At 46.6% G+C, this 24,896-nt stretch overlaps 6 protein-coding genes across 6 annotated transcripts; 3 read left to right on the plus strand and 3 right to left on the minus strand.

Annotated features, from left to right (window-relative positions):
• The first annotated feature begins 7,663 nt into the window (after window positions 1-7,663).
• Window positions 7,664-9,749, plus strand: mterf3 (mitochondrial transcription termination factor 3). Its single transcript, XM_058046834.1, has 8 exons — window positions 7,664-7,801; window positions 7,945-8,267; window positions 8,330-8,482; window positions 8,551-8,740; window positions 8,809-8,956; window positions 9,017-9,088; window positions 9,163-9,324; window positions 9,400-9,749. Exons 2-8 carry the CDS (start codon window positions 7,952-7,954, stop codon window positions 9,592-9,594), a joined length of 1,236 nt encoding a protein of 411 aa, XP_057902817.1. The 5' UTR covers window positions 7,664-7,801; window positions 7,945-7,951; the 3' UTR covers window positions 9,595-9,749.
• Window positions 9,750-10,504: 755 nt separating this feature from the next.
• LOC131101571 (cytochrome b-c1 complex subunit 7) lies at window positions 10,505-12,820 on the plus strand. The gene is made up of 4 exons (XM_058046845.1): window positions 10,505-10,580; window positions 11,019-11,087; window positions 12,439-12,605; window positions 12,680-12,820. Exons 1-4 carry the CDS (start codon window positions 10,529-10,531, stop codon window positions 12,755-12,757), a joined length of 366 nt encoding a protein of 121 aa, XP_057902828.1. The 5' UTR covers window positions 10,505-10,528; the 3' UTR covers window positions 12,758-12,820.
• Window positions 12,102-16,649, minus strand: lrrc14b (leucine rich repeat containing 14B). Its single transcript, XM_058046833.1, has 3 exons — window positions 14,750-16,649; window positions 13,960-14,588; window positions 12,102-13,792 (listed from the first exon to the last, which is right to left on the minus strand). The coding sequence occupies exons 1-3, from the start codon at window positions 15,023-15,025 to the stop codon at window positions 13,123-13,125; spliced, it is 1,575 nt and encodes a 524-aa protein (XP_057902816.1). The 5' UTR covers window positions 15,026-16,649; the 3' UTR covers window positions 12,102-13,122.
• A 1,036-nt stretch (window positions 16,650-17,685) lies between these two features.
• Window positions 17,686-21,511, minus strand: gatad1 (GATA zinc finger domain containing 1). The gene is made up of 5 exons (XM_058046841.1): window positions 21,038-21,511; window positions 18,763-18,885; window positions 18,623-18,682; window positions 18,158-18,341; window positions 17,686-18,085 (listed from the first exon to the last, which is right to left on the minus strand). Exons 1-5 carry the CDS (start codon window positions 21,233-21,235, stop codon window positions 17,895-17,897), a joined length of 756 nt encoding a protein of 251 aa, XP_057902824.1. The 5' UTR covers window positions 21,236-21,511; the 3' UTR covers window positions 17,686-17,894.
• Window positions 21,512-21,670: 159 nt separating this feature from the next.
• chrac1 (chromatin accessibility complex subunit 1) lies at window positions 21,671-24,033 on the plus strand. Its single transcript, XM_058046846.1, has 3 exons — window positions 21,671-22,236; window positions 22,318-22,444; window positions 22,522-24,033. The coding sequence occupies exons 1-3, from the start codon at window positions 22,084-22,086 to the stop codon at window positions 22,605-22,607; spliced, it is 366 nt and encodes a 121-aa protein (XP_057902829.1). The 5' UTR covers window positions 21,671-22,083; the 3' UTR covers window positions 22,608-24,033.
• Window positions 22,835-24,864, minus strand: si:ch211-57n23.1 (uncharacterized). Its single transcript, XM_058046844.1, has 3 exons — window positions 24,766-24,864; window positions 24,056-24,577; window positions 22,835-23,081 (listed from the first exon to the last, which is right to left on the minus strand). The coding sequence occupies exons 2-3, from the start codon at window positions 24,556-24,558 to the stop codon at window positions 22,943-22,945; spliced, it is 642 nt and encodes a 213-aa protein (XP_057902827.1). The 5' UTR covers window positions 24,559-24,577; window positions 24,766-24,864; the 3' UTR covers window positions 22,835-22,942.
• Between the last annotated feature and the right edge of the window lie 32 nt (window positions 24,865-24,896).

A 24,896-nucleotide genomic window follows, 5' to 3' on the forward strand; every position in this document is an offset into this window, starting at 1 on the left:
CTATTTGGTTGGTGGCTAGCCGGTGTATTGACTAGCAATTATCAACTTTATCAACAATACACTTTATTATTTATTTTCTAAATGTGTGAATTAATTATTATTTAGTAATTGTGTGAATTATTTATTTTTCTTATCTTGTTTACTCTATGTCAGGGGTCTCAAACTCAATTTACTTGGGGGCCACTGAAGCTAGGGTCTGGGCGAGACTGGGCCGCATCAGGTTTTCCAAAAAAAAAACCCAAAAAACGCATTTATTAAAAACAGAAAAATGAAAAAACTTTGCTTTGGTTCCAATTTTCTACAAGAAAAGCTCTGATAAAACATTCCACTGTTCTCAAATATCTTAATTTTTATTTTTCTGCACAAAATAAGATGAAAAATAAATAAACAAATCAAGAATAAAGAAAATCAATCAATCAGTCATAAATAAATATAATAATAATAATAAAACAGCAAATAATAAAAACTTAAGAAACCACATATAGTTGGTGGGTAGACAAATGATTTTTTTTTCAAATTAAAATGAACAAAGCATTATTAGAGCCCTGTAGACATGACAAAACACGACTATAGTCACATTTATAGTCTTTTTATTTACAACATATTGCGCAACCGCAGGGTCTTGAGACACATGCTAACTCGCAAACTAGAGAGCTAGCGACCTAAACGGTAGCCTGCTAGTTATTTCCTTTAAACTTAAAAAGCCAAAAACTTACCACTTCCACACGGATAGGGAGGATAACTATTAACAGTTATTTAACCTTTAACATGAACATGAATCAAACGTAATATTTTTTTCTGGGTACATGATACCATACAGCATCCATATCAAACTTGCGCGGGCCGCACTAACATTAAACTTTCATATCAAGGCGGGGGCCTCAAACGAGTGTCCTGCGGGCCACCTTTGGCCCGCGGGCCGCGTGTTTGAGACCCCTGCTCTATGTGGTGTCTGTGCACTAGACAATAACCACAACGTGTCGGATGCTTAACGTAACTGTTTACTTCCACCGACACACTTTACGTTAACCGTTACACTGGACTGCCATGCCTTAAAGGAACAGTAACCCTCCACAAACCACACACTCATGTATGAACATAACATTTCCCCCCTCCCCTAGAACAAACATCGATGACCCGACCCACTCAATTACCCATGACATAGTCACCATGCCAGATTGGTGGGCCCCTGGCTTGCTGCGGGCGCACTGGCTGGTCATCCCCACCCGGTGGCTCCCCACCACCCTCGTGGTGACATTCAGGTCCAGTCTGCCACTCAAGAACTGCTGCTGGAGTTGGATATGGAAAAGGGTTCCCTGGGGCTGGAACATGTTTTAGGCGATTTGCATGCCAACGGGACCCATCTGCCAATCTGAAGGTTGTTGCGCCCAGTTGTCGATCCACCCGACGTGGCTCCGACCAGTAGGTTCCCAGCTTGTTGTGGCGGTTGGGGTATTTTACCCGCACCCAGACCCCTGCTGACAAAGAGGGAGGCTGAACTCTGTGCAAAGCATCAAAACGGTCCTTCATCTTGAGTTGTGATCTCTGGACCTGAGCTCGGGCCGCCCGTGGTGCTGGTCCCTTTTGTACAGGATCTGGTCCCGCCCTCAAACAGTCAAGTGGTTGCCTCAGTTCCCGGCCAATCATGAGCAAAGCTGGAGACTCTCCTGTAGTGGTGTGCTTGGATGCCCGGATGGTCATGAACATGTTGTTAGCCACCTTACTTCTTTAATCACTTTGCTATTGCGTGAATCCACAACGCAGGTACATGAGTGGGCTCGTGGGCGCCAGGAATCTAACTATGAATAGGTTTGCTACTCCAACTTTACCTAAAGGTTCCCCAATAATGTTGACAGTGGCATTGTGGGACATTCGAAGTTCACGCCTGACGGTTGTACAGACTCTGGGTTAGGTCAAAGGTCAAGCTGTACTCCTGTGGGTGGGATGTTTACAGGGGGTCCCCAAACTTCCACTCCCCGCAGTGATGTTGCTACCATACATGGTGGGTCAATTAGGTGAGTCCATTGTTTCAAAGCTGATGTTGTGAACTTGATTGGTGACCACCAGACATTCTCACCTTCCCAGGCGACTCAATGTGATGCTACCCGACAGGAACCCCCCACATGTGACAGTACATGTTAAATCTGACAAAGTACTACCGACATTTGGGGGTGACAACAGTGACAAATACTCAGTCCAGGACTGGATTGACTCAGAAAACAAGACATTCCCGTGTGTGTGAGCATGCAGAAGAAATCATGGGCCAACCAATCATAGTTGGCAAGGCCAGAGATGTCGTGAAGATTGCCTTGCGTAGTGATCCTGCACTTGACATTTCACGAAAGTCTGCTCTGATATTCGATGTTCTCCATTATTTCAGTGATTTCTGCCCAAGCCAAAGGAGAACCCAGTCGACTACTGGATCTAGATAAGGTTGAACAAGGCTTGAAGGCCTCGCAGACAAGGAAGCAGACTGGGAACATGGCTGATGAGGGTCATGACGCTTATGTTCGTCAAACACTACCCGGACCCAGAGTTGTCCAGCACCTTGAAGTGTAAGCCAATTCATGAGTGGACCTCTCGTGATGTCCAGGTGAGGGTGGATGATTATCAGAGAGAGTTGAGAGCAGGTGGCAGGACTGCCGATGTCTCACAGCTGAAGAGCCACATCGCCATCATCGCCCCTGGGCAGTACGGTTCGCCGTCATTAAACTGTGCTAAGTCTGAGCAGTTTCACACTCGGGGTCCCTTGTCCGCCCCTCCTCACGAGCCGTGCCACTCTCTGAGTTTCCCGCCTTTTACCTTCCCATAACCGACTTGTGTGCCAGCCTCTCTACCCTCCTGCAACATCCGTTTCTGCTCAGTGCCAGGCCTCCGTACCAGCTGTGGCACAGAACCTTCAACAGTGAGAAGAGGACCTTCTCACTCGTATGGTGGACATGTTTCAAGTGATGATGGAGAAAATGCAGCAGCGTAACACGTTTAGTCAATTCCGAGGTGGGAGGTTGTGGGACATTGCTTTGTCCCCCGCCGCGCCGAGAAAGCTGACTGACAGACATTGACATTCACGTACAAGTGTACAGCCCACGAGACGGGCTACCCCCCCTTTTACCCCCGCGTTCCTCGCCTACCTGTTGATGTGCTCTTCCGTTCCGTCCTTCGTGTGCTGTGACCGGCTATGACAGATATGTGGCACAACTTGCCAATCATCTTAAGGAAGCAATGTTGATTGCTCAGGACCATGCTGTCCAGACGAGTACAGATGAAATCATTAGAAAGGTCAGAGAAGAAATGGTCCCACTAAAAAGATGGTTTGATGATAATAGATTGTCCTTGAAGCTAAGTAAAACTAAAATCATGCTGTTTGGTAACAGCAGAAAGGACACGTACCAACAAATACAAATAGACGATGTAGACATTGAAAGGGTGAAGGAAAATACATTTCTGGGGATCACAATAGATGAAAATATGAGCTGGAAACCTCATATTACAAATATACAACATAAGGTGGCCAGAAATATTTCAATCCTGAACAAAGCAAAATTTGTTCTCAATCAGAAATCACTCCACACTCTTGATTGCTCTCTGGTTCTACCATATCTTACTTATTGTGTGGAAATATGGGATAATAACTATAAAAGTCAAGTCAAGTCAAGTTTATTTATATAGCCCTTAATCACAAAAGAGCCTCAAAGGGCTTAACAAGCAGGCAACAGTAGAAGACAGACAATAGAGGACAAACGACATCCCCTGATCTGAACCCCCATCAGGGCAAGGAAAAACTCAAAACCCATTAGGGAAAAAGAAACCTTGAGAAGGGACCGCAGATGGGGGAATCCCCCTTCTAGGATGACCAGGCTGCAATGGATGTGGAGAGGTTTACATGTGACAGTTAAATATAAACATAGAGTATAATAGTCCAGGTCCAAGATGTGATGCCATTAGGACAGTTGGGCAGCCACGGGTCTTGAGATGATCACTATCCCTCTGCTGCAGCGCCTCCAAGGTAGGCCACGTCCGATGTCCAGTTTCGTCAAGGCAAACTTCCAAAACAGCCTCTCCTGGACCCCCCCCCCCCCTCAGCCGGGGGGGGCGGTATGGGAGAGAGAAGGAGCGGCAGGGAATATTTTTAACTAAACGCTAAAGTATAGAAATGAGTCTTAAGTCGGGACTTGAACATTTCTACTGAGGTAGCAGCTCTAATATTAACAGGTAGAGCATTCCACAACGTTGGGGCCCGAATGGAAAAGGCTCTAGAGCCCGCATACTTCTTTCTGGCTCTCGGGATAGTCAAAAGACCGTGAGCGTAGGTTTCTAGACGGAGCATAGGGTACAATTAGGTCAACCAGATAAAAAGGTGCCAACCCATGTCATATTTTGTAAACCAGAAGCAGTACCTTAAAGTCACATCTTAAATGAACTGGGAGCCAGTGCAGGTTGGCTAGTATTGGTGAAATATGGTCACACTTACGTGTCCTTGTAAGAAGTCGCGCTGCAGCATTTTGTACTAACTGCAAGCTTTTGAGACTCGCCATTGGAAGACCAGAAAGCAGTACATTACAGTAGTCAAGGCCAGACGTGACAAATGCATGGACTAGGGCAGGGGTCGGCAACCTTTACTATGAAAAGAGCCATTTCACCCACTTGCCCACTAAAGAAAAATAGCCTGGAGCCGCAAAACGTTGTATGTTTAAAACAACATTGGAGGGGAAAAAAAAGACGAGTTGGAGTACTCTTGCTAGTACTGGAGATAAACTTTTGTTTTTAAATGAGCTCTAATTTATTTTTTAGAATCGTCAAATAACTCATTAATAATAATTAATAACTCAAATAACTCAAAGTATTACTCATTTCCCTTCATGTTAACCTGTCAGAGAGAACTGGATAGCATCCTGTCTGCTCATTCAGTCACCAGTCAGAACTCAGTCAGGATGCATTCATGGTCTCACACAAAGTTGGATTTTTGTAAACTCATAACAAAGACGTGCATTTTCACCACACGGGTGCTAAAAAATATTCAAGCATTGCAAAGGGAGCCGCAACAAAGAGGCTGGAGAGCCACATGCGGCTCTGGAGCCGCGGGTTGCTGACCCCTGGACTAGGGTCTCTGCATCAGAGGTGGATAGAATAGGAATAGAATAGCAATATTGCGAAGATGAAAAAATGCTGTTTTAGTAACATTCTTAATGTGTTTATGAAAGGATAGAGTCGGGTCCAATATCACACCCAGATTTTTCACAGAGTCACTTTGGGAAATTATGCTATTATCAAAACTCAGAGTGGTGTCCTTAAACAGGCGGCTCTGTTTAGCAGGGCCAATGATCACCATCTCAGTTTTATCAGAGTTCAGGAGTAAAAAGTTACAGGACATCCAATGTTTAATATCAATGAGGCAAGCCTCCGAATTAGAGCAGTCCCGCGGGTCAGTTAACTTTAGTGGGACATATAGCTGAGTGTCATCAGCATAAGAGTGAAAGCTAATCTTATGTTTGCGAATGATGTCGCCAAGCGGCAACATGTAAATGTTAAACAAAAGAGGGCCGAGCACTGAACCTTGTGGAACTCCACAAGTGACACCACAGAACTCTGAAGTCATATCATCACAAACGACACGATCAATCTTCACTGGCTAAATGTACTGCAAAAAAGGCCAGTAAGGATAATTCATAATGCCGCCTACAGAGAACATACTAACTCCTTATTTGTAAAATGACAAATACTTCAACTTGCTGATATAGTTCATCTTCAAACAGCTAAAATAATGCATAAGGCTAAAAATAAGCAATTAGCTAAAAATGTCATCCAATACTTCTCTACAAGAGAGGAGAAATATGATCTCAGGGAAGAAGTACATTTGAAACACTTCTATGCTAGGACTACGTTATGCTAGCCATAGCATTTCAGTATGTGGAATCAAACTATGGAATGGATTGAGTAAGGAAATCAAACAATGCACAACGATGAGCCAATTCAAGAAACAATACAAGCAGTTGATGTTTGCTAAATCCAAGGATGAAGAGTCTTGAACCAGTCATGATGTGCTATATATATCACTATATTGACACGCACTATGGTACACATTATGGCATTGGATGCTCATATCACCGAGTACTTTGGTACGGGACAAAAAAATTACAAAATTTAAAAATGTAAAAAAAAAGGTAAACTCTTAAACTGTATTATGGAAAGCAGGAAGTGAACAAATGTAACAGTTAGTGATTGTAAAAATACCAGATGGAGGGGTAGGATTTAATAAGCTTTGCTTCTTCCTACTCCTTTTGGATATGTGGAACTGGGAACTGATTATGGGATGCACTCAATTGGAATCTGATGCATGTTCAAATGAAATAAAACAATTACCATTACTATTACCATTACCATTACCATTACCATTACCATTACCATTACCATTACCATTACCATTACCATTTCATTACCATTACCATTACATTACCATTACCATTACCATTACATTACCATTACCATTACCATTACCATTACCATTACCATTACCATTACATTACCATTACCATTACCATTACATTACCATTACCATTACCATCAAAGAACAGAGGAGACATGCAGTGTTGTACAACAGGAATGTGAAGGGCGTCCACATCGATGTTGGTGACATCCTGGCCAACAGGAAAGAAAGGAGCAAGAAGAAACTTGCTGATCGGTGGGTGCCAGTTGTATACATGGTGGTGGACAGGAACCCAGTTACACACACGTACAAGATCCAGAACACAATCTCCGGCTAAGACAGAGTGGTCCATAGGAACCTGCTGATGCTGGCAAACTTCCTTCCTGTGGAAGATGCGTGTGCACTGTCTCCCATGACCACATCCACTCCTGCTACAGTGACCCCAAGCTCTGATGATATGGATAAGGATGGAGAAGCCCCTGAGAGAGAGGATGAGGTTCCTGGTGCGACCACTTCACTCCTTGCTGATGGACATGATGGAGGTGCCCCCGCACCCGAAGAGGAGGAACTTAATCCTACGACTGACCCGGAGCCAGTGGACACTGAGAGGAGAACCATGGAGTGGATAACTCAAATATCAACATCAATATCAATATATTTTGCTTGTCAACATTCGCATTCTAAAATATGTGTAGTATTGCAAAAAGGGGGTGGGGCTAGAGGTCAGGTAAATCTAATTTGTAAAGACCCGACTTCCTGCGGTGGTGCAACCGTGTTATTTTACTGGCATGTTGCTTTTATTTTGAAGGCTTGACTTTGGCGAATGTATCCCGCCGATGTTGTAACCGGAAGACTTTTTTTGTTCATTCATGTTGTTATAATGTGCATTAATTGGTAAATGGTAGTAAAAGGATTGCAAAACAAACGGACACAAAATAAATCCAGATTTGATACAATTAGAAAGTAAAATTAGACGTACTTTTAATATATATTCAAGCAATATCGATTTTCGCTCAAGAAAACAGGAAGTGGAGGAAGTTGGAGTGAACCATATAGCATACAGGGGGGTTACGATTATACCGTTACCAAGGTTTTGGTCCTCATAATAAACAATATAATCAATTTATTGGACTTTTGTTTACATAGTCTTTGCCGTATTGTTATGGGTGCTTTAAATATTATTTCAAAGCTAACCAATCGAAAGCAGTGGAACGGTGGCACCCCTGCATTAGTGATGTTGCACACCCGGGGTTGTGACGTACGTCCGGGTCTGAGTTTATCCCCACAATGTGCGCATGGAAACATTTGACATTGCGGGACTTGCGACAAGAAGAAGAATATAGGTTTACATTTGTTGTAAACGTTTGTTTACAATAAGTGAGTACTGACTTGAATTGCTGTGCTGTGTCTTTTATAAAAAGCAATTTACCTTACTAGCATCTACAGCTAGCATATACAAACCGTGAATGTGTACCGGCTAGCCAAAGCTTGTAAACAACTCCTCTGCGTTTGTTTATCAGAACCACCATGGCGTCCTCCTGTGTGCAGCAATGTCTGAGACACACACTTCGTCTTCCCCTCACGACCAGCACACAAGCTCGGCATTTTTGCGCAGTCGCAAGGCGAGCCATGAAGATTGTGCCTGGCCCTGAATGCACCACTGGGACTGGAACAAAACCTTTGTCTAGACACATTTTGAAACAACACACACAGTCTTACAGCGATTTGTCTGACAGACGTGAAGAAGACAGCGAGAGTTTGTCAAGAAGAGATATGTCACACAGCATCCACTTAATCCGAATGAAGGATGCTGGGACACCGCACGAACACCCCACTTCATTAGGTACGCCCTATTTTAGTGTAATATGATTTCACTGAGCTTGACTGTGTTTTTTCAAATTCCAGATCTTGATGCTGCAGTTGGATTGTATGCGTTGGAGGAGATCAGTGATGAAGAGGCTGTCAGCCTCACACTGCCTCCTCCTATCCCAGCTCTCTCCACCTCCCTTAGAGACTACGTAGACAACTCCGAGACCCTCACCAAGCTAGTGCAGCTCGGTAAACAGCAGGCGGCCATCATCGTCGGAATGCAGCGTGGGCTTCTGTAATCTTCCTTGCCGTTGCAGGGGTCAACCTGTGGAAGCTGGAGCAAAGGCGCAGCGTCGGCTCCATGCTGCTCAGGCTGGACTTCAACACAGACGTGGCCCCGAGGCTGCTCTTCCTCAAGGAGATCGGCGTGGACGACTCTCGCCTGGGCCACATCATCACTTGCAACCCCTTCATTCTCACAGAGGACGTGGAAAACCTCCAAACCAGGTGACAAGAGTCCATCCCAGAATAAAGAGCGTTTTCCAGCTGCGGGATTAACCGTGCTAAATGTGAAGGGTCAACTACCTCAAGTCAAAGAAGTTCACTGCTGAGGCTGTAGCGTCCATGGTATCCGGAGCTCCTTATCTTCTCAACTTCAGCGTGAAGAGGCTGGACAACCGTCTGGGCTTCTATCAGCAGCAGCTGGGCCTCAGTGCTTCCAACGTAAGCGCTTCATTATTAGTGCGGGCTGTACACCAGTCAAACAATTGTGTTTCCTTCCAGACTCGGAGCATCGTCGCTCGTCTTCCGCGGTTGCTCTGTGGCAGTTTGGAGACGGTGAAAGAAAACCTGAAGGTGATGCAATGACCAAAGCTTCTCATCCTTCCTCTAATGCAACCCTGTATCTGCTGTGCGTGCAAACATTCCAGGTGTGTGAGATTGAGCTTGGCTTCAAGGCCAACGAGATCCAACACATGGTCCTGGTCGTCCCCAAACTTCTGACCGCCAACAAGAGGAAGTTAACTCAAATATTTGATTTCCTCCACAACACCATGAAGGTGCCGCACCAACTGATCACCAAGTTCCCGCAGGTAGCTTGAACGACATTCACCTGGATGTATCGCATTGCATCTCGCCTCAATCTTCAATTCCGTTCTTGCTTTCAGGTTCTCAATTCCAAGTTCTTGCGAATACAAGAGCGCCACCTGTTCCTGCAGTACCTGGGAAAAGCTCAGTACGACCCCGCTCAACCCAACTACATTTCTCTCCACCGCTTGGTGTCGCTACCCGATGAGACTTTTTGCAACCAGGTGGCATTGGCCTCACGGAAAGATTTTGCTTTGTTCCAGAAGACACTTTAAGGATTCATGGACGAGAAAGTGCACCTCAAAATAAATATCTCCACTAATTTACACCTTCAATCAAACGAATGAATGTAAGTTTTGTCAAATAGTCTCCAGTAAATGTCATATCCTGGATTTCCAGCATGGATAGTACCAATAAAAATATGATAAAACCTGGCTTTTTAATTTCATCAAAAACGGAAAAAGATTAATACACAATGTAACATCATTCTAAATATTTTCATTTAACAGGAAAAACACTTTCAATCCAATGTGAAAAAAATTCCAGGAACATATGTATGCATCAGCATCAAAGAATGCAACCTGAAACATTAATAAGCCATTTGAAGCAGTTACAAAAATGTAAAAATGAAAGCATATTCAGTGTTTTAGAAAAATAGTCAGATGAGAAAAAATAGGTTTACTCTGAAGAATCTAATGGATGAACATGTTTTGTTATTGTGCTTGATTTTCACAAGAAAATAACAATATCATTTCAAGGTTGCATATTAGGTTAATTGGTGACTCCAAATTGTCCATAGGTATGAATGTGAGTGTGAATGGTTGTTTGTCTATATGTGCCCTGTGATTGGCTGGCCACCAGTCCAGGGTGTACCCCGCCTTTCGCCCGAAGACAGCTGGGATAGGCTCCAGCATGCCCGCGACCCTCGTGAGGATAAGCGGTACAGAAAATGGATCGATGGATGGAGGTTGCTGGCTTTTACAAATATACCGTACTTAATAATATCTGTAATAGTCAATGAAGATATCTAAATAAATCTCGCAGATAAATATCACCGAGTCACTTTCTGAGAATACATGTTATACATTTTCTATGTTAACATTACAAAAAGTACAATTATCAACCACACGGTTACATTTTAAGCAATGTAATGTTCGTAAACAACAATATCACCTTCGTGTCGTACTTCCGGGGTATGTGTTACCCATAATGCACCGCGCTCATTCAGTCCCACTGATAAACATGGCGTCGAGGGCACCAGGTAAATCACCGTCCCCTTTCCGCTCACGTTTTCACTTTCATATCAATCTTATAAAACAGGCTTTATTGAAATAGAAACGTAAATATGTGAAAGTGTCGTTTGGGATGAATGTTATGTTTCCAGCGTGCCCTTTGACTCGTTTGACTTGTATTTGTCCTCTAGCGTCTCCCTGCTAGCCTGATGCTAATGGCTAAAACCGGCCAGCCTTAGCGCGCTAGTAATCCACAAAACAGCTTGTTTCGTCTTTCTAACCACCATTAATACACGCTTCAAAGATTATCCAGCACCTAGACACGTTAATCGGCTTTATAGGTGCTTAAAATGACGGCGGCTAACACAGCCGATCGCTCTTAAATTGTAGCTTCTGTCACTTGTTTGGTCACGTTTTGTATTGTCATTCACTTGTCTTATTGTTATCTTATGTTTGTTTCCCCACAGTGGCATCAGGCAGGCTTCTGAGCGGCTTGAGAAAATGGTATTATAATCTGAGCGGCTTCAACAAATTCGGTAAGGCTGAGACTAGGACTAGTAGTGTAGTAGTGTAGAGTAGAGCTATGAAAGCATCAAGTACACACTGTTCCATTCACCCTGCATGCTGCTTTTGATGATCAAGGCGCAAAGTACAACCTCCTACTACAATATAGAAAATATATTACTACATTTCTAAATATGAGCATCCATGTACGGTGTGGAGGAACTGTATATCATGAGTGCTCACACTTTTTTAGCATGCGAGGTACAAGTCAAAGCACAACACAATGCTGATGCCATAAATAAGGCAAGAAATCACCACTACCACTGAGTACTGTTGACAAGGCACACATGTGAGGTGAAAATCATTCAATAATAATCATTCAATGCACAATATCAAAAACAATCATATGGTTCACATGGCTATAGACTGGATTTGATGTGGTCTCATGTTTCAAGATGGTGCCGTCCAGGTGCAAGCTAGTTATGGCGGCTCCATATCTCCTGTAGCTTTTTTTCGTGTTTAATAGTGCTTTATTTATTTACCTCCTTATTGTTTTTGTGCCATAGCGGCCCCTGAAGCAAGTGTGCAGCTATGGATGTTCATCTTATTACGTTTGGAGCTTGCCGCTTGCGCCATTGTTGACACTCGGTCGCAGCGGTTAGCTTTGAGCATCCCCTCGCTACGCCAAATGATGAGGTGGAGAGGCTGCATGGCGGGAGTGAACAGCAAAAAAAGACATATTAGGTTTATGTGTAAAGACAGTATCAACCATGTTTACCATCTGTCGTCATGGCAACATGATGGGAGTGCTAGCAAGCGTTAACCCGCCTAAAGAGCCTACCATGACTTGGGGCTGGGTTCAACGATTATTTTTGTAATCGATTAATCTAGAAAATAGTTTTTCGATGCATTGATGAATCTAACGATTCATTTTAAAATCCGATTTGATTATCTCCCCCATATTTTTGACCAATATAGCAATTAATGCTAATTTATCTCCATGAATAAAACACACATTTCTTCTTTCCAACATATGTTACGTTTTTATATATCAAGACGGAATTATATTGAACAATACAACAATATAGTGCACAATGGAATCCAATCATAACAAAAATAAGAAATCAAACTTTCTTTCAATAAATAAAACTATTGTGCAAAAAACACAATTTGACTCAAAATAGAAACATAAAATAAATGAAGATGAAACCTGCTTCATGCTAGGCGTGGGTGAGCGAGAGCCAATCAGGAGTGAGCTGGCTGATGTCATGCGACACGTTGACGCCATCCACCCGAGCGACCTTGGCAACGTGCGTAACGGGCACCCCAGATCTGGTACACGTCCCGGTTAATCCAGATGTTTTTCCCCATGCGCTGTGGCAGGTTTGATGCGAGACGACACGATATACGAGGACGGCGACGTGAAAGAGGCCTTGAGGCGGCTCCCGGAGAACGTCTACAACGACCGCATGTTCCGCATCAAGAGAGCCCTGGACCTGTCCATGAAGCAGCAGATCCTCCCCAAAGACCAGTGGACAAAATACGAGGAGGTACGGGGGTTGGTTTTGGGGGGGGGGGGGGTATTCGATATGTCCCTAAAACTGCTGTCTGAACCCACGTACAGGACGACCACTACCTGACGCCGTACCTGGACGAGGTGATCCGCGAGAGGAAAGAGAGGGAGGAATGGATGAAGAAATGAATGGCGTGGTATTTAAAGTGACATGTAACCAATTTCCCCACTAAAATGTGCATTTATGACAAATCCCAGTTATTTATTGCTATAGGAACTCCCCAGGCATCTCCACACCGGGTCATTATCTTAAATAGACTTGTGAAAAGCCTGATATATTCTATATAAGACATCATTTAACGTCATGGTATCTTTATTAGCCATCAACAACGGGGGGGGTACCTGCTCAAAAGGTTGATCATCCATAAAGCCACCAGAGGACAAAGACAGACGCGGGTAGTCCAACAAGATAAAAGTGGTAAATATCTCCACAGTTGGAGGGGGGAAGCACTGGTGATGCCGCCACAGATATGTAGCAGTCCTGTGTGAACGCATCAGTTCTTGTGGCTTCTCCTGTTGTCTACGTCGGTTATGGTGCCTATGAAGTTCCCTATGACGCTGTGGAAGGATTTCAGCATGGACACGCCCAGCTCGTTGCTGGTCTCACGGATGTCTGCGTCGTAGGCCCCCATCAGCGGGGTGCACACCTCCACGCCCCCTCTTCCAGCCGCCGCCAGGATGCCCACCAGCTGCTCCCTGACGTCCTGAAAGAGCGCCCGGTCGTACTGCAGGAGCACCGAGTCGTCCAGCGGGTACGCAGCATCCGCCGCGTAGCACTCGCGCGGCACGGGCATCTCCACGTACGCCAGCTTGGGGAATCTCGCCGCCAACGCTGAGAAGATGACCCGCAGGCCCCGGGAGGTCAGAGGGTTGCCCAGGAGTTTGAGCTCCTCCAGCGCCTGGCAGCGGGACAACGCGTCCACAAAGGCGTCCACGTGCGCGTCCTCGATGCCGCACTCCTCCAGCGCCAGAGAGGCCAGCGAGGCGCAGCAGCGGCTGAGGAGTTTGTGGAAAGCGGCGGGGAAGGCGTCCAGGACGTCGTGTCCGCTCATGTCCAGGCGGACCAGGGCCTCGCTGTGCAGGCTGTTGGACAGGTACGTCATGTCCACGCGGGTCAGGCCGCAGTTGGCCAACTCCAGACTTTCGAGGGCCGTGTTGAGAGGACTGGGACCAAATAGCACATACCATCGTCATCGTCATCATCATCATCATCATCATCCATACTAGTACAACAACCAGCACCTGCTGTCAACACCACTCAAGCTATCCAGGCTAGGGAATTCTCTTGGCTCATGGCCACAATTCCATAGGGAAAAGCAAGTTTTCCTGACCTGAGCAGTCTCCGTAGGTGTCCGGTGAGCGTGGAGAATCCCACAGAGAGGTGGCTGAGGTTGGTGAGTCGTGCCAGCAGGGTGCCGATGGCGGCCAGCAGGTCCTGTCGGTTGGGTCCCAGCCGGCGCACGTCCAGCGCCCCCGCAGGCAGGGTGAGGGAGCGCAGCCTGGGGAACTCCACCCTGGAGAGCAGCGCCTCCAGGTGCGCCGCCTCCAGGGGAACGTTGTGCACCACTTCCAGCGTGCTCATGCGCTCGGGCCGGGCGAGCGGCAGCACGTAGAAGAGCTGTTGGAGCGCCAGGGAATCTGCACGGAACGCCGGGAAGCGCAGCTTGAGGGGGCAGAGGCGCAGGAGGAGCAAGGCCTGCGCCACCTGCTCGAAGTTGCGGCCCGTGACGAAGCCGTTCAGCCGCACCTCGATGGCCATGTGGAACGCCGCCGGGGACGCGTCGGTGGCTTGCATGGCCTCCGTGGTCTCGTAGCACATCTGGCTGAGCAGCCGGGTGCGCCCCCATCGCCCCAAGGTGCTCCCGCAGGGACACGCCTGGTGCTCCACGTCCTTCAGGGCCGTCAGGTCCACCACCTGGAGCACTTTGGCGTACGTGCTTCGTGGCGACAACACGTACTCCTACGGACAACGCTCATATCATCATGCGTGGCCGCACGCGCCCACTACGTACACCCCCTGGCGACCCCCCCAACCCCAATACTTTTTGGGGAAAATATGACTTCACTGACACAGTAAATAAATCCTAAATGATGAGGTATGTGATGAGGTATACTCGGTACCTTCAGGCCCGTGCCCAAGGCCAGCAGGCAGGTCCGGCAGGTCCGGGCGGTCAGGTCCAGCTGGCAGTCGGCCGTCCTACCCAGCAGGCTTTGCAGGTGCAGCTCGGGTAGCGGCCAAGTGCGCACCAACGCCCGCAGCAGCGCGGCCCGCTCGTGCAGGTAGCAGACCTTGAAGAGCATCGGGTACAAGTCCAAAGACACGCCGATCAGGTTCTCCTCGGCGCTCGGCCCGCTCAGGACCAAGGCCTCGCACGCCAGGAAGCGCAGAGACTTCATGGCGCCTGGAGCGTCCCTCTCTGTGTGTAGCCTGTGGTCCTTTTTATGGGGGGGTCTGGTGTCAGGTTATTTATAGAATCAGCTGTCTCACGTCCTTTGCAGGTCACACAGTCTGTTAGTCTATTAGCAGCCTAATATACCTTAGAAACATGGTAAAACACCTGGTAAATATACCTTAGAAACACAGTAAAACACCTGGTAAATATACCTTAGAAACACGGTAAAACACCTGGTAAATATACCTTAGAAACACAGTAAAACACCTGGTAAATATACCTTAGAATATACCTTAGAAACACAGTAAAACACCTGGTTAATATACCTTAGAAACAGTAAAACACCTGGTAAATATACCTTAGAAACACGGTAAAGCACTTGGTAAATATACCTTAGAAACACAGTAAAACACCTGGTAAATATACCTTAGAAACACAGTAAAACACCTGGTATATGTACCTTAGAATATACCTTAGAAACACGGTAAAACACCTGGTATATGTACCTTAGAATATACTTTAGAAACACGGTGAAACACCTGGTAAATATACCTTATAAACACAGTAAAACACCCAGTAAATATACCTTAGAAACACGGTAAAGGACCTGGTAAATATACCTTAGAGACACAGTAAAACACCTGGTAAATATACCTTAGAATATACCGTAGAAACACCTAGTAAATATACCTTAGAAACACAGTAAAACACCCGGTAAATATACCTTAGAAACACAGTAAAACACCCGGTAAATATACCTTAGAAACACAGTAATACACCCGGTGTATATACTTTAGAAACACTGTAAAACATGTGGTAAATATACCTTAGAAACACAGTAAAACACCCGGTGAATATACTTTAGAAACACAGTAAAACACCCGATAAATATACCTGAGAATATGCCTTAGAAACAAAGTAAAACACCTGGTGACTATGCCTTATAAACACGGTAAAAGACCCGGTGAATATACCTTAGAGACACACTAAAACACCTGGTGAATATACTTTAGAAAAACAGTAAAACACCTGGTAAATATACCTGAAAATATGCCTTAGAAACAAAGTAAAACACCCGGTGAATATGCCTTAGAAACATAGTAAAACACACAGTGAATATACCTTAGAGACACAGTAAAACACCTGGTAAATATACCTTAGAAACAGTAAAACACCCGGTAAATATACCTTTGAGACACAGTAAGACACCCGGTGAATATACCTTAGAGACACAGTAAAACACCCGGTGAATATACCTTAGAGACACAGTAAAGCACCTGGTAAATATACCTTAGAAGCAGAGTAAAACACCCGGTGAATATACCTTAGAGACACAGTAAAACTGTAAAAAAAATATATATATGTATAAATATACCTTTCAAATATGTTAAGAAAGCCTGATGGTTATATTTAAAAACTCAGTAAAAGGTTGAATAAAAAATCTTGGTCATGTTGAGACAAAGAGGAAGTTGGGAGGACCTGCGGTACGCTCGGATCCAAAGGAATACTTTCCCAATCCTGGGATGTCACGGGTGATCATCTGGCAATGTGGAGGCCAAGTAGTGTAGTACACACCCCTGCCACTAGGAGGGATCTTATGGAATGGTGGATGGCTTGTATTGCCTTTTTCCTTACGGAGTCGCCACACGCATTTCGGCTTGAGCCCTTTACATTCCGGATGCCCTTCCTGACGAATACCGATGATGCTTCCTCGTGGAGATTCCAACCCGAGGCGTCCGCCTGCAACTGTGGTACCGGAAGGCGTGTAAAGAACGGACATCCACCAGGAAGGATGAAAGGAGACTTAGCTTTATTAGCAAGTAGCAACATGATGTTAGCCCATGTTAACAGGTAGCAACATGACGTTAGCCCATGTTAGCACATAGCAACATGATGTTAGCCCATGTGAGCACACAGCAACATGATGTTCGCCCATGTTAGCATGTAGCAACATGATGGTAGCCCATGTTAGCATGTAGCAACATGATGTTAGCCCATGTTAGCATGTAGCAACATGATGTTAGCCCATGTTAGCACACAGCAACATGATGTTCGCCCATGTTAGCACACAGCAACATGATGTTCGCCCATGTTAGCACGTAGCAACGTGATGTTAGCCCATGTTAGCACGTAGCAACATGATGTTAGCCCATGTTAGCACGTAGCAACATGATGTTCGCCCATGTTAGCATATAGCAACATGATGTTAGCCCATGTTAGCATGTAGCAACATGATGTTAGCCCATGTTAGCATGTAGCAACATGATGTTAGCCCATGTTAGCACACAGCAACATGATGTTCGCCCATGTTAGCACACAGCAACATGATGTTCGCCCATGTTAGCACACAGCAACATGATGTTCGCCCATGTTAGCACACAGCAACATGATGTTCGCCCATGTTAGCACACAGCAACATGATGTTCGCCCATGTTAGCATGTAGCAACATGATGTTAGCCCATGTTAGCACGTAGCAACATGATGTTAGCCCATGTTAGCACGTAGCAACATGATGTTAGCCCATGTTAGCACACAGCAACATGATGTTAGCCCATGTTAGCATGTAGCAACATGATGTTAGCCCATGTTAGCATGTAGCAACATGATGTTAGCCCATGTTAGCATGTAGCAACATGATGTTAGCCCATGTTAGCATGTAGCAACATGATGTTAGCCCATGTTAGCACACAGCAACATGATGTTAGCCCATGTTAGCATGTAGCAACATGATGTTAGCCCATGTTAGCATGTAGCTACATGATGTTAGCCCATGTCTTTCCTCCATCGGCTACGACGGATGGTCCCAATGTTTTTTAGACATTATTAACACACAAATGTACAAAAAAAAGAGTCCATGTTCGCTAGCGTGCTGCTAACTAGCCCCACCCACTGACTCTTTAACAGTGAGGGTGGGGGTCGGGCTGATGTGGGTCCAGATGTATCCCTTCTCCGGTCGGATGGGAATGGTGGGGAAGGGGGCGCTCCGTGACTTGAAATATTCAGAGGGGGCGTGGCACACAAACTCCAGGTACTCCATCTTCCTCGGGAGGTCTTCCTCCGGACCTGGAAGCACACCTTGTGGTTGTTATGAAGGTGGCGTCCAAACACCACCAATACGGTGGGAACACTCCTTACCGATGATGAAGGTGCCGGGATCGAACTGGTCTTTGGGGCTGGCCTGGGTGGGGATGAGCCAAGTCAGCGCTGCGCTCTTTTGGCAGTACTGGTCCTGCACAAAACCTCGTATCTGAGCGTAGTACGGCTTCCCGTCCTCCTCGTCTATCACCTTGATCACATCCCCGATCTGGTAGAACACACCCTGACCACACACAATACACAGTAAACACAGTAAATATGATATATACCTTATAAAATGATGAACACCTTGATAAATACCTTCTAAAGCTAGTACAAAATACAGTACCTTATCCAGCCCTGATCCCAATCTTAAGAGCAGTGTAGAGATAGCTAGAATGTACCTGTAGTACTGTCTGTATAAGTACTAGCTGATCAATAAAAGCCAGTGATAAATAGCTTGTATAAGTCATCGCTGATAGTACTACCTAGCTGATAGTACTACCTAGCTGATAGGATCAATACCTTGTAAAAGACAGACTCAGCGGTGATGATGGTCGCCACGGATTCCGGAGCTTTGATTGGCTGCACACAGGAAGCACGGGCGGGCATCAAACACGTGGAAAGGATGCCAATATGACACACGCTCAACCGCCTTGACTTACATTCTTCAGCTTAAATATATGTCTTCTCCCTTTGCCTTTGGTGGACACCTTCTTCTCAGACGCGGGGGCCTTGTACTTGGTACTTCTCAGCCGGGCGGACCTCCTGTGGATCTCCTGTTTGGACTGCAAGACACCCATCACATGCACCCGTTCATCACTCTTCATAACAGCCTGGCCTTGAACGCTACACACACCAACATCACCATAATACCGCATGTCCGTGAACGCGGCATTCACCACACCACTGTTCATTACAGTATGTCCTTGAACGCTACACACACCAACATCACCATATTACCGCATGTCAGTGAACGCGGCATTCACCACACCACTGTTCATTACAGTATGTCCTTGAACGCTACACACACCAACATCACCATATTACCGCATGTCCGTGAACGCGGCATTCACCACACCACTGTTCATTACAGTATGTCCTTGAACTCAAAAATGCTCAACGCCAACATTCATTACAGTATGTCCTTGAACGCAACGCTCCCCAACACCACCATATTACGGGTTGTCTGTGAACGCAGCATTCACAACCCAACTGTTCATTACAGTGTGTCCTTGAACGCAATACACACCAACACCACCATTCATTACGGCATGTCCTTGAACGCAACGCTCCCCAACACCACCATATTATGGGATCCTTGAACGCAACATGCACAACACCAACATTCACTACTGGATGTCCTAGAACACAACACACATCAACACCACCATTCATTACGGCATGTCCTTGAACGCAACGCTCCCCAACACCACCATATTACGGGATGTCCGTGAACGCAGCATTCACAACCCAACTGTTCATTACAGTGTGTCCTTGAACGCAATACACACCAACACCACCATTCATTACGGCATGTTCTTGAACGCAACGCTCCCCAACACCACCATATTACGGGATGTCCTTGAACGCAGCATGCACAACACCCAACATTCACTACTGGATGTCCTAGAACACAACACACATCAACACCACCGTTCGCTACAGAATGTCCTTGAATGCAACACACACAAACACCACCATTCATTACAGTATGTCCTTGAACACAACATGCCCCGACACCACCGCTCATTACTGGATGTCCTAGAACACAACACACATCAACACCACTGTTCACTACAGAATGTCCTTGAATGCAACACACACAAACACCACCATTCATTACAGCATGTCCTTGAACGCAACGCTCCCCAACACCACCGCTCATTACTGGATGTCCTAGAACACAACACACATCAACACCACCGTTCACTACAGAAAGTCCTTGAATGCAACTCACACAAACACCACCATTCATTACAGCATGTCCTTGAACGCAACACTCCCCAACACCACCATATCACAGGGTTGTCCTTGAACGCAACATGCACAACACCAACATTCACTACTGGATGTCCTAGAACACAACACACATCAACACCACCGTTCACTACAGAATGTCCTTGAATGCAACACACACAAACACCGCCATTCATTACAGTATGTCCTTGAACACAACATGCCCTGACACCACCGCTCATGACTGGATGTCCTTGAACACACCACCATTCATTGCCGGATGTTCTTCAGCACAACACACGCCGACCCCAATGTCGTTAATGTATGTCTTTGAACACAACTCACGGCAACACCACCATTCTTTACTGGACCTCCTTGAATGCAACATGCACCAACAGCACCGTTCATTACGGCATGCTCTTGAACGCACCTTAATTCATTCTGTATGGCCTTCAAGACAACACACAAAAAATTCACCAATCCATCGGTCCATTGTGTATACAGCTTATCCTCACGAGGGTCACGGGGGTGCTGGAGCCTATCCCAGCTGTCTCTGGTGGGAGGTGGCGTACACCCTGGGCTGGTGGCCAGCCAATCACAGGGCACATATAGACAAACAACCATTCACACTCACATCCCACCACAAACCAACATACATTAACATATGCAGACCAACACCACCATACCTTACTGGATGTCCTTAAACGCAACACGCATCAATGCTGTTAATACCGTATGTCCTTGGACGTACAGTAGAGTAAACATGACCCGACGTCACTGGTCATAACAATAAGCTCTTGAACGCAACACACACCAACACCACCCTCCATTACGGCATGTCCTTAAACACAACACACACCAGCAGAGCCACAATCCTACCACAATATTTAAAGGAGTAGTGTGTATGACAAATACTGTCTCAGTGTAATCGTAAATCAGTAAAACTGCATGTATTTGGAGGACCAATAACTTTTTTCTTACCTGCTTGCCTCCACCATTGCTGGGCTGAGTATTGGAGGACGTGGAGGGTCCCGAAGGTCCCGGAGGTCCCCCTCCACCTCCACTGCTGTTTTTCACCGAGCAGTTGTTGCACATGATTTCTCCTTGGCTTCCTTTCTTCCACATGGACGAGGAGTTGGTCTTGCAGACAGAACAGCATGGTTTGAGACCCAGCGGCATCGCTGCTCGAGTTCGGTCGGGTCGCGTTTGGCGACGAGACAATGAAGGAAAAGGTTCGGTGGTTCTCCTCCCCACAAACCGATCGTCACCAGTGACCGCGACGATGAGACGCCATGAAAGAGCCGCTTGGTGTGCTTAATATGCCGGAGAGACTGTTCTTGTACTTGATGCACAAACTGCAGCGTTATCCTTCTGTTTTGGATGATTTGAAGCTAGCAAATGCTAGCTAGCCATTGCAAAAACACACACAGCTTCCTCGCGTTCGTCTTCTGTTTTCGGTTACCGGTGGCTCTGCTGCCCCCTGTTGCACTGGAGAAGAAAGCATCGAACTTTAGTACCAACATTGCCTGTAGCTGTTCACAAAGTGAGCGACAGTCTAGTATAAATCCAATATGTGCCTCTGTGTAAATATATTTGGGTTTTCGTATCTAATCTAAGTCTGTTTAATAGATCAACCACTTACACAAAGCTGGAGTATACTTTCTTACCGATGGAGTAATGCAAACATGTTCCCAAGATGGCAGCCGCTTTGCGCATGCGCATATGGCATTGTTGCCGCTAACATTTGCCACACAGTAGTCAGATTCATGAAAAAATACATTATTTAATTCAGTTGAATACTCTGACGTCCAAAAACCCTTAGCAAAATTTTATTTGACATTTCTTGACCTGTATTTATGTTTATTGTGCTGTAGTTTATTTATTGTAGCGGTCCCAAAAGTAGCTCCGCTCCAAAAGGGGGCGCTGAGCAAACGCAATGAGCGCAAATGAGCTTCAAGCCAACGAGAAGAAGCGCACCAGCATTCAAAACAATACTTTAGCGGAAGTATCGTTCTGTTCGCACCAACATGTCGAAAAGGAGCCCCGATAAAGACGATCGAACGGCGACTAGCACAAAGAACATCTCCCTCCCCGTTTCCAGAGTGCGGCTGATCATGAAGAGCTCGCCGGATGTGTGTAACATTAACCAGGACGCTCTTTTCCTCACCACCAAGGCAACGGTAAGCTCGTGTGTGCCGTAGCCGCCATTGTGCTCCTAAAGGTGGGCTTTGTGGTTGACAAAAACGCCGTTGCGGTTAAAGGAGCTGTTTGTGCAGCACTTGGCGCTGTGCTCCTTCAACCATGGCCTCGGCAAGGAGAGCAACAGCCTGTCGTACAGCGACCTAGCTAACACTGCGGAGGAGACGGAGACCTTCCACTTCCTGACAGGTGACGTCCTTCGTTCACAAGGTGCAGTTTACCTTCTGCGCAGCTCGCTAACGTCGCTCTCGTCCTCCCCCCCGCAGATATCCTACCCAAGAAGATCCTGGCTCGGGATTACCTCAGGTCTTTGGAGGAGATGCAACAGGAAGAAGAAGCCGCTGACTTCTAAACAAGTCAATAAAAAAAAAAAGACTGAAGTGTTGACTAGCAGCGGTTAGCCATCAAAGCCAGAGAGGAGAACTTCTATGGCTGGGACACAAATCTAATGCTAGCTCTTCATCTTGATCTTCTTCAAAGATTTGAAATGTGGACGTCAACCTGGCATTTTAGTCTTGGACAGAAACGGCGCTTTGTTCAGTCGCTCATTAAACTGGAATCTTTTCACTGCTTGCCAACGACGCTGCCTGGAGACTTTATTGGAGTAGTCAGGCTGTACAGGATGTTAGCATATCATGCTTATGGGGGGGGTGGCAGGGGGTGTACGAGGACACTGTTGTCATGCTGTCATGTGATCAGTTTGTTGAGTCTTGTCTGCATGGCCAGCAGACTCTCCTCCAGCGTGGACAAACGTCTCTCCAGGGTGGCCGCCGTCAGCTCCCGGGCGTACCCCGCCTTCCTGGTGTGGGCCATCCGCTCCTTCAAGCTGCACGGGGAACGCCACCGTCCGTCAATCATCCATCAATCGTGTAAAAAGATTTTGATCGTGTATATATAGATAATATCAGATGTTTGTTACGCGCTAACGATGGATCTGCGCGATCGATCGATAGCGCTGCGCCTGAGATGGATCCATTGTTAGCGCATAAATCGATCGATTTCTGCACTCACGATGGATTACTGCGTCCGGGATGGATGTATGTAGTTTGTTTAGATGCCAACAGATGGCAGCGCTGAGCGTTGTTACAAGAATCAAGAAGTGGATGCATGCAAATTTCAAATCTTTGATTAATTGTCAAGCAGTTCACTTTGTTACCGTTCTCGGCGAGGGGAGTGTGACCCCTAACCCCTAACCCCTAACCCTAACCCCTAACCCCTAACCCTAACCCTGTCATTGTATGCAATTAACAGATCAACGATTGTCATTATATAGTCAGTGCAGTGTCAAAGCATCGGTCTCCAGCGCTAAGGCACTTATAGCCATCGTGAGCGCAGAAATCGATCGATTAGTGCGCTAACGATGGATCCGTCTCGGGCTCAGCGCTATCGATCGATCGCACAGATCCATCGTTCGTGCGTAATATTTATTCCTGTAACTTTGGTGTGTTCATATTTAGACTTTATTGTCCTAAAAACACTACTGCTGTTGTCCATTTCTAACAGACAAACATGTCAACATTGGAATGCTATGCTAGCAGTAGGAGTTATTGATTGACAGGTCATGACTTTTTTTCCTTCCTCTGATAATTAGGTCATATTGCAACTTGTCGTTTTATGTCACAATATTCCGGCGTCTTCATTCGTCACCGAAGATCCTGTCCTGTTTTCTTTGCCTGCTATGTCAGCTTTGGTCTGGTACTGTCTGCTCAATCAGGACCCCCCCACCCCCCGCCCCCCAACCCATGACAGGAAGTAGCCGACTAATAAAGCAGGCCAGTAAAAAGTCAAAGTTTGTGTCACCTTGTTAGGAGTCCTCGCTCCTTGCCGTCTTTCCTGGTCTCCTCCAGGGAGACGAAGGCCTCCTCCATCTTCTCAACGGCCGCCACCACGCTTTGGTGGTCCGTCAGGATGGCCCGCACCTCCTCCCTGGCCTGCTTGTCGTAGGAGAGCCCCCCCTCGCCCACGCCGCTGGAGGAGGTGACGGCGTGCAGGGCGGCTCGGTTCTGCAGAACCAGCAGGCGGGACTCGGCCAGCTCCTCCGGCCCGGCCACCTTCTCCCAGCACACCCCCGGGCTGGGAGGCAACCAGAAGCTTTGCGTGCAGTTGAGGGCTCTGTCGGGGGGTTCTGTCGCGCCGGGGTCGTCTGCGGAGAGGAGGTGCGGGGGGTAGAACCCCGATCCCCGCTCGTCGCTCCCGTCTGCCTGGTCCGGGTCTCCGGAGACTTGAGGGTCGAGAAGGGACGTAGCGACGTGGAAGCTGAAGCCCAGCAGGAGCCAGGCTCCCCAAACGGACCCCCACAGCATCTCCGAGGAACAATTAAACCTGATTAGGAAATGAAATAAATGTGAGCCTCCATCATGTTTTTGGGGGGGGCTGCCGTTGGTGAGTATTTGTGCCTACAGGCTTTGTATCCTATGTTGGACTAAGAGCAGCAAACGGATCTCTCAGGAGAACCACCAGCCTGCTGGTCTAAACCTGACCCGCCAGTAGAATCCTGATCATGTTCTTACCTTGCGAGGAAAGCGAGGGAACAATGTTGGTGTCCTGCTCCGCTCCTCGGTGCCTGAAGTCATCGGAAAGAATGAGCAACACCCCCCCACCCCCACCCGTCCCAAACAAAGTGCGTCTAACGAGCAGCTTG

The sequence above is a fragment of the Doryrhamphus excisus genome, chromosome 14, assembly GCF_030265055.1.
Source record: "Doryrhamphus excisus isolate RoL2022-K1 chromosome 14, RoL_Dexc_1.0, whole genome shotgun sequence".
NCBI classification, from domain to species: domain Eukaryota; kingdom Metazoa; phylum Chordata; class Actinopteri; order Syngnathiformes; family Syngnathidae; genus Doryrhamphus; species Doryrhamphus excisus.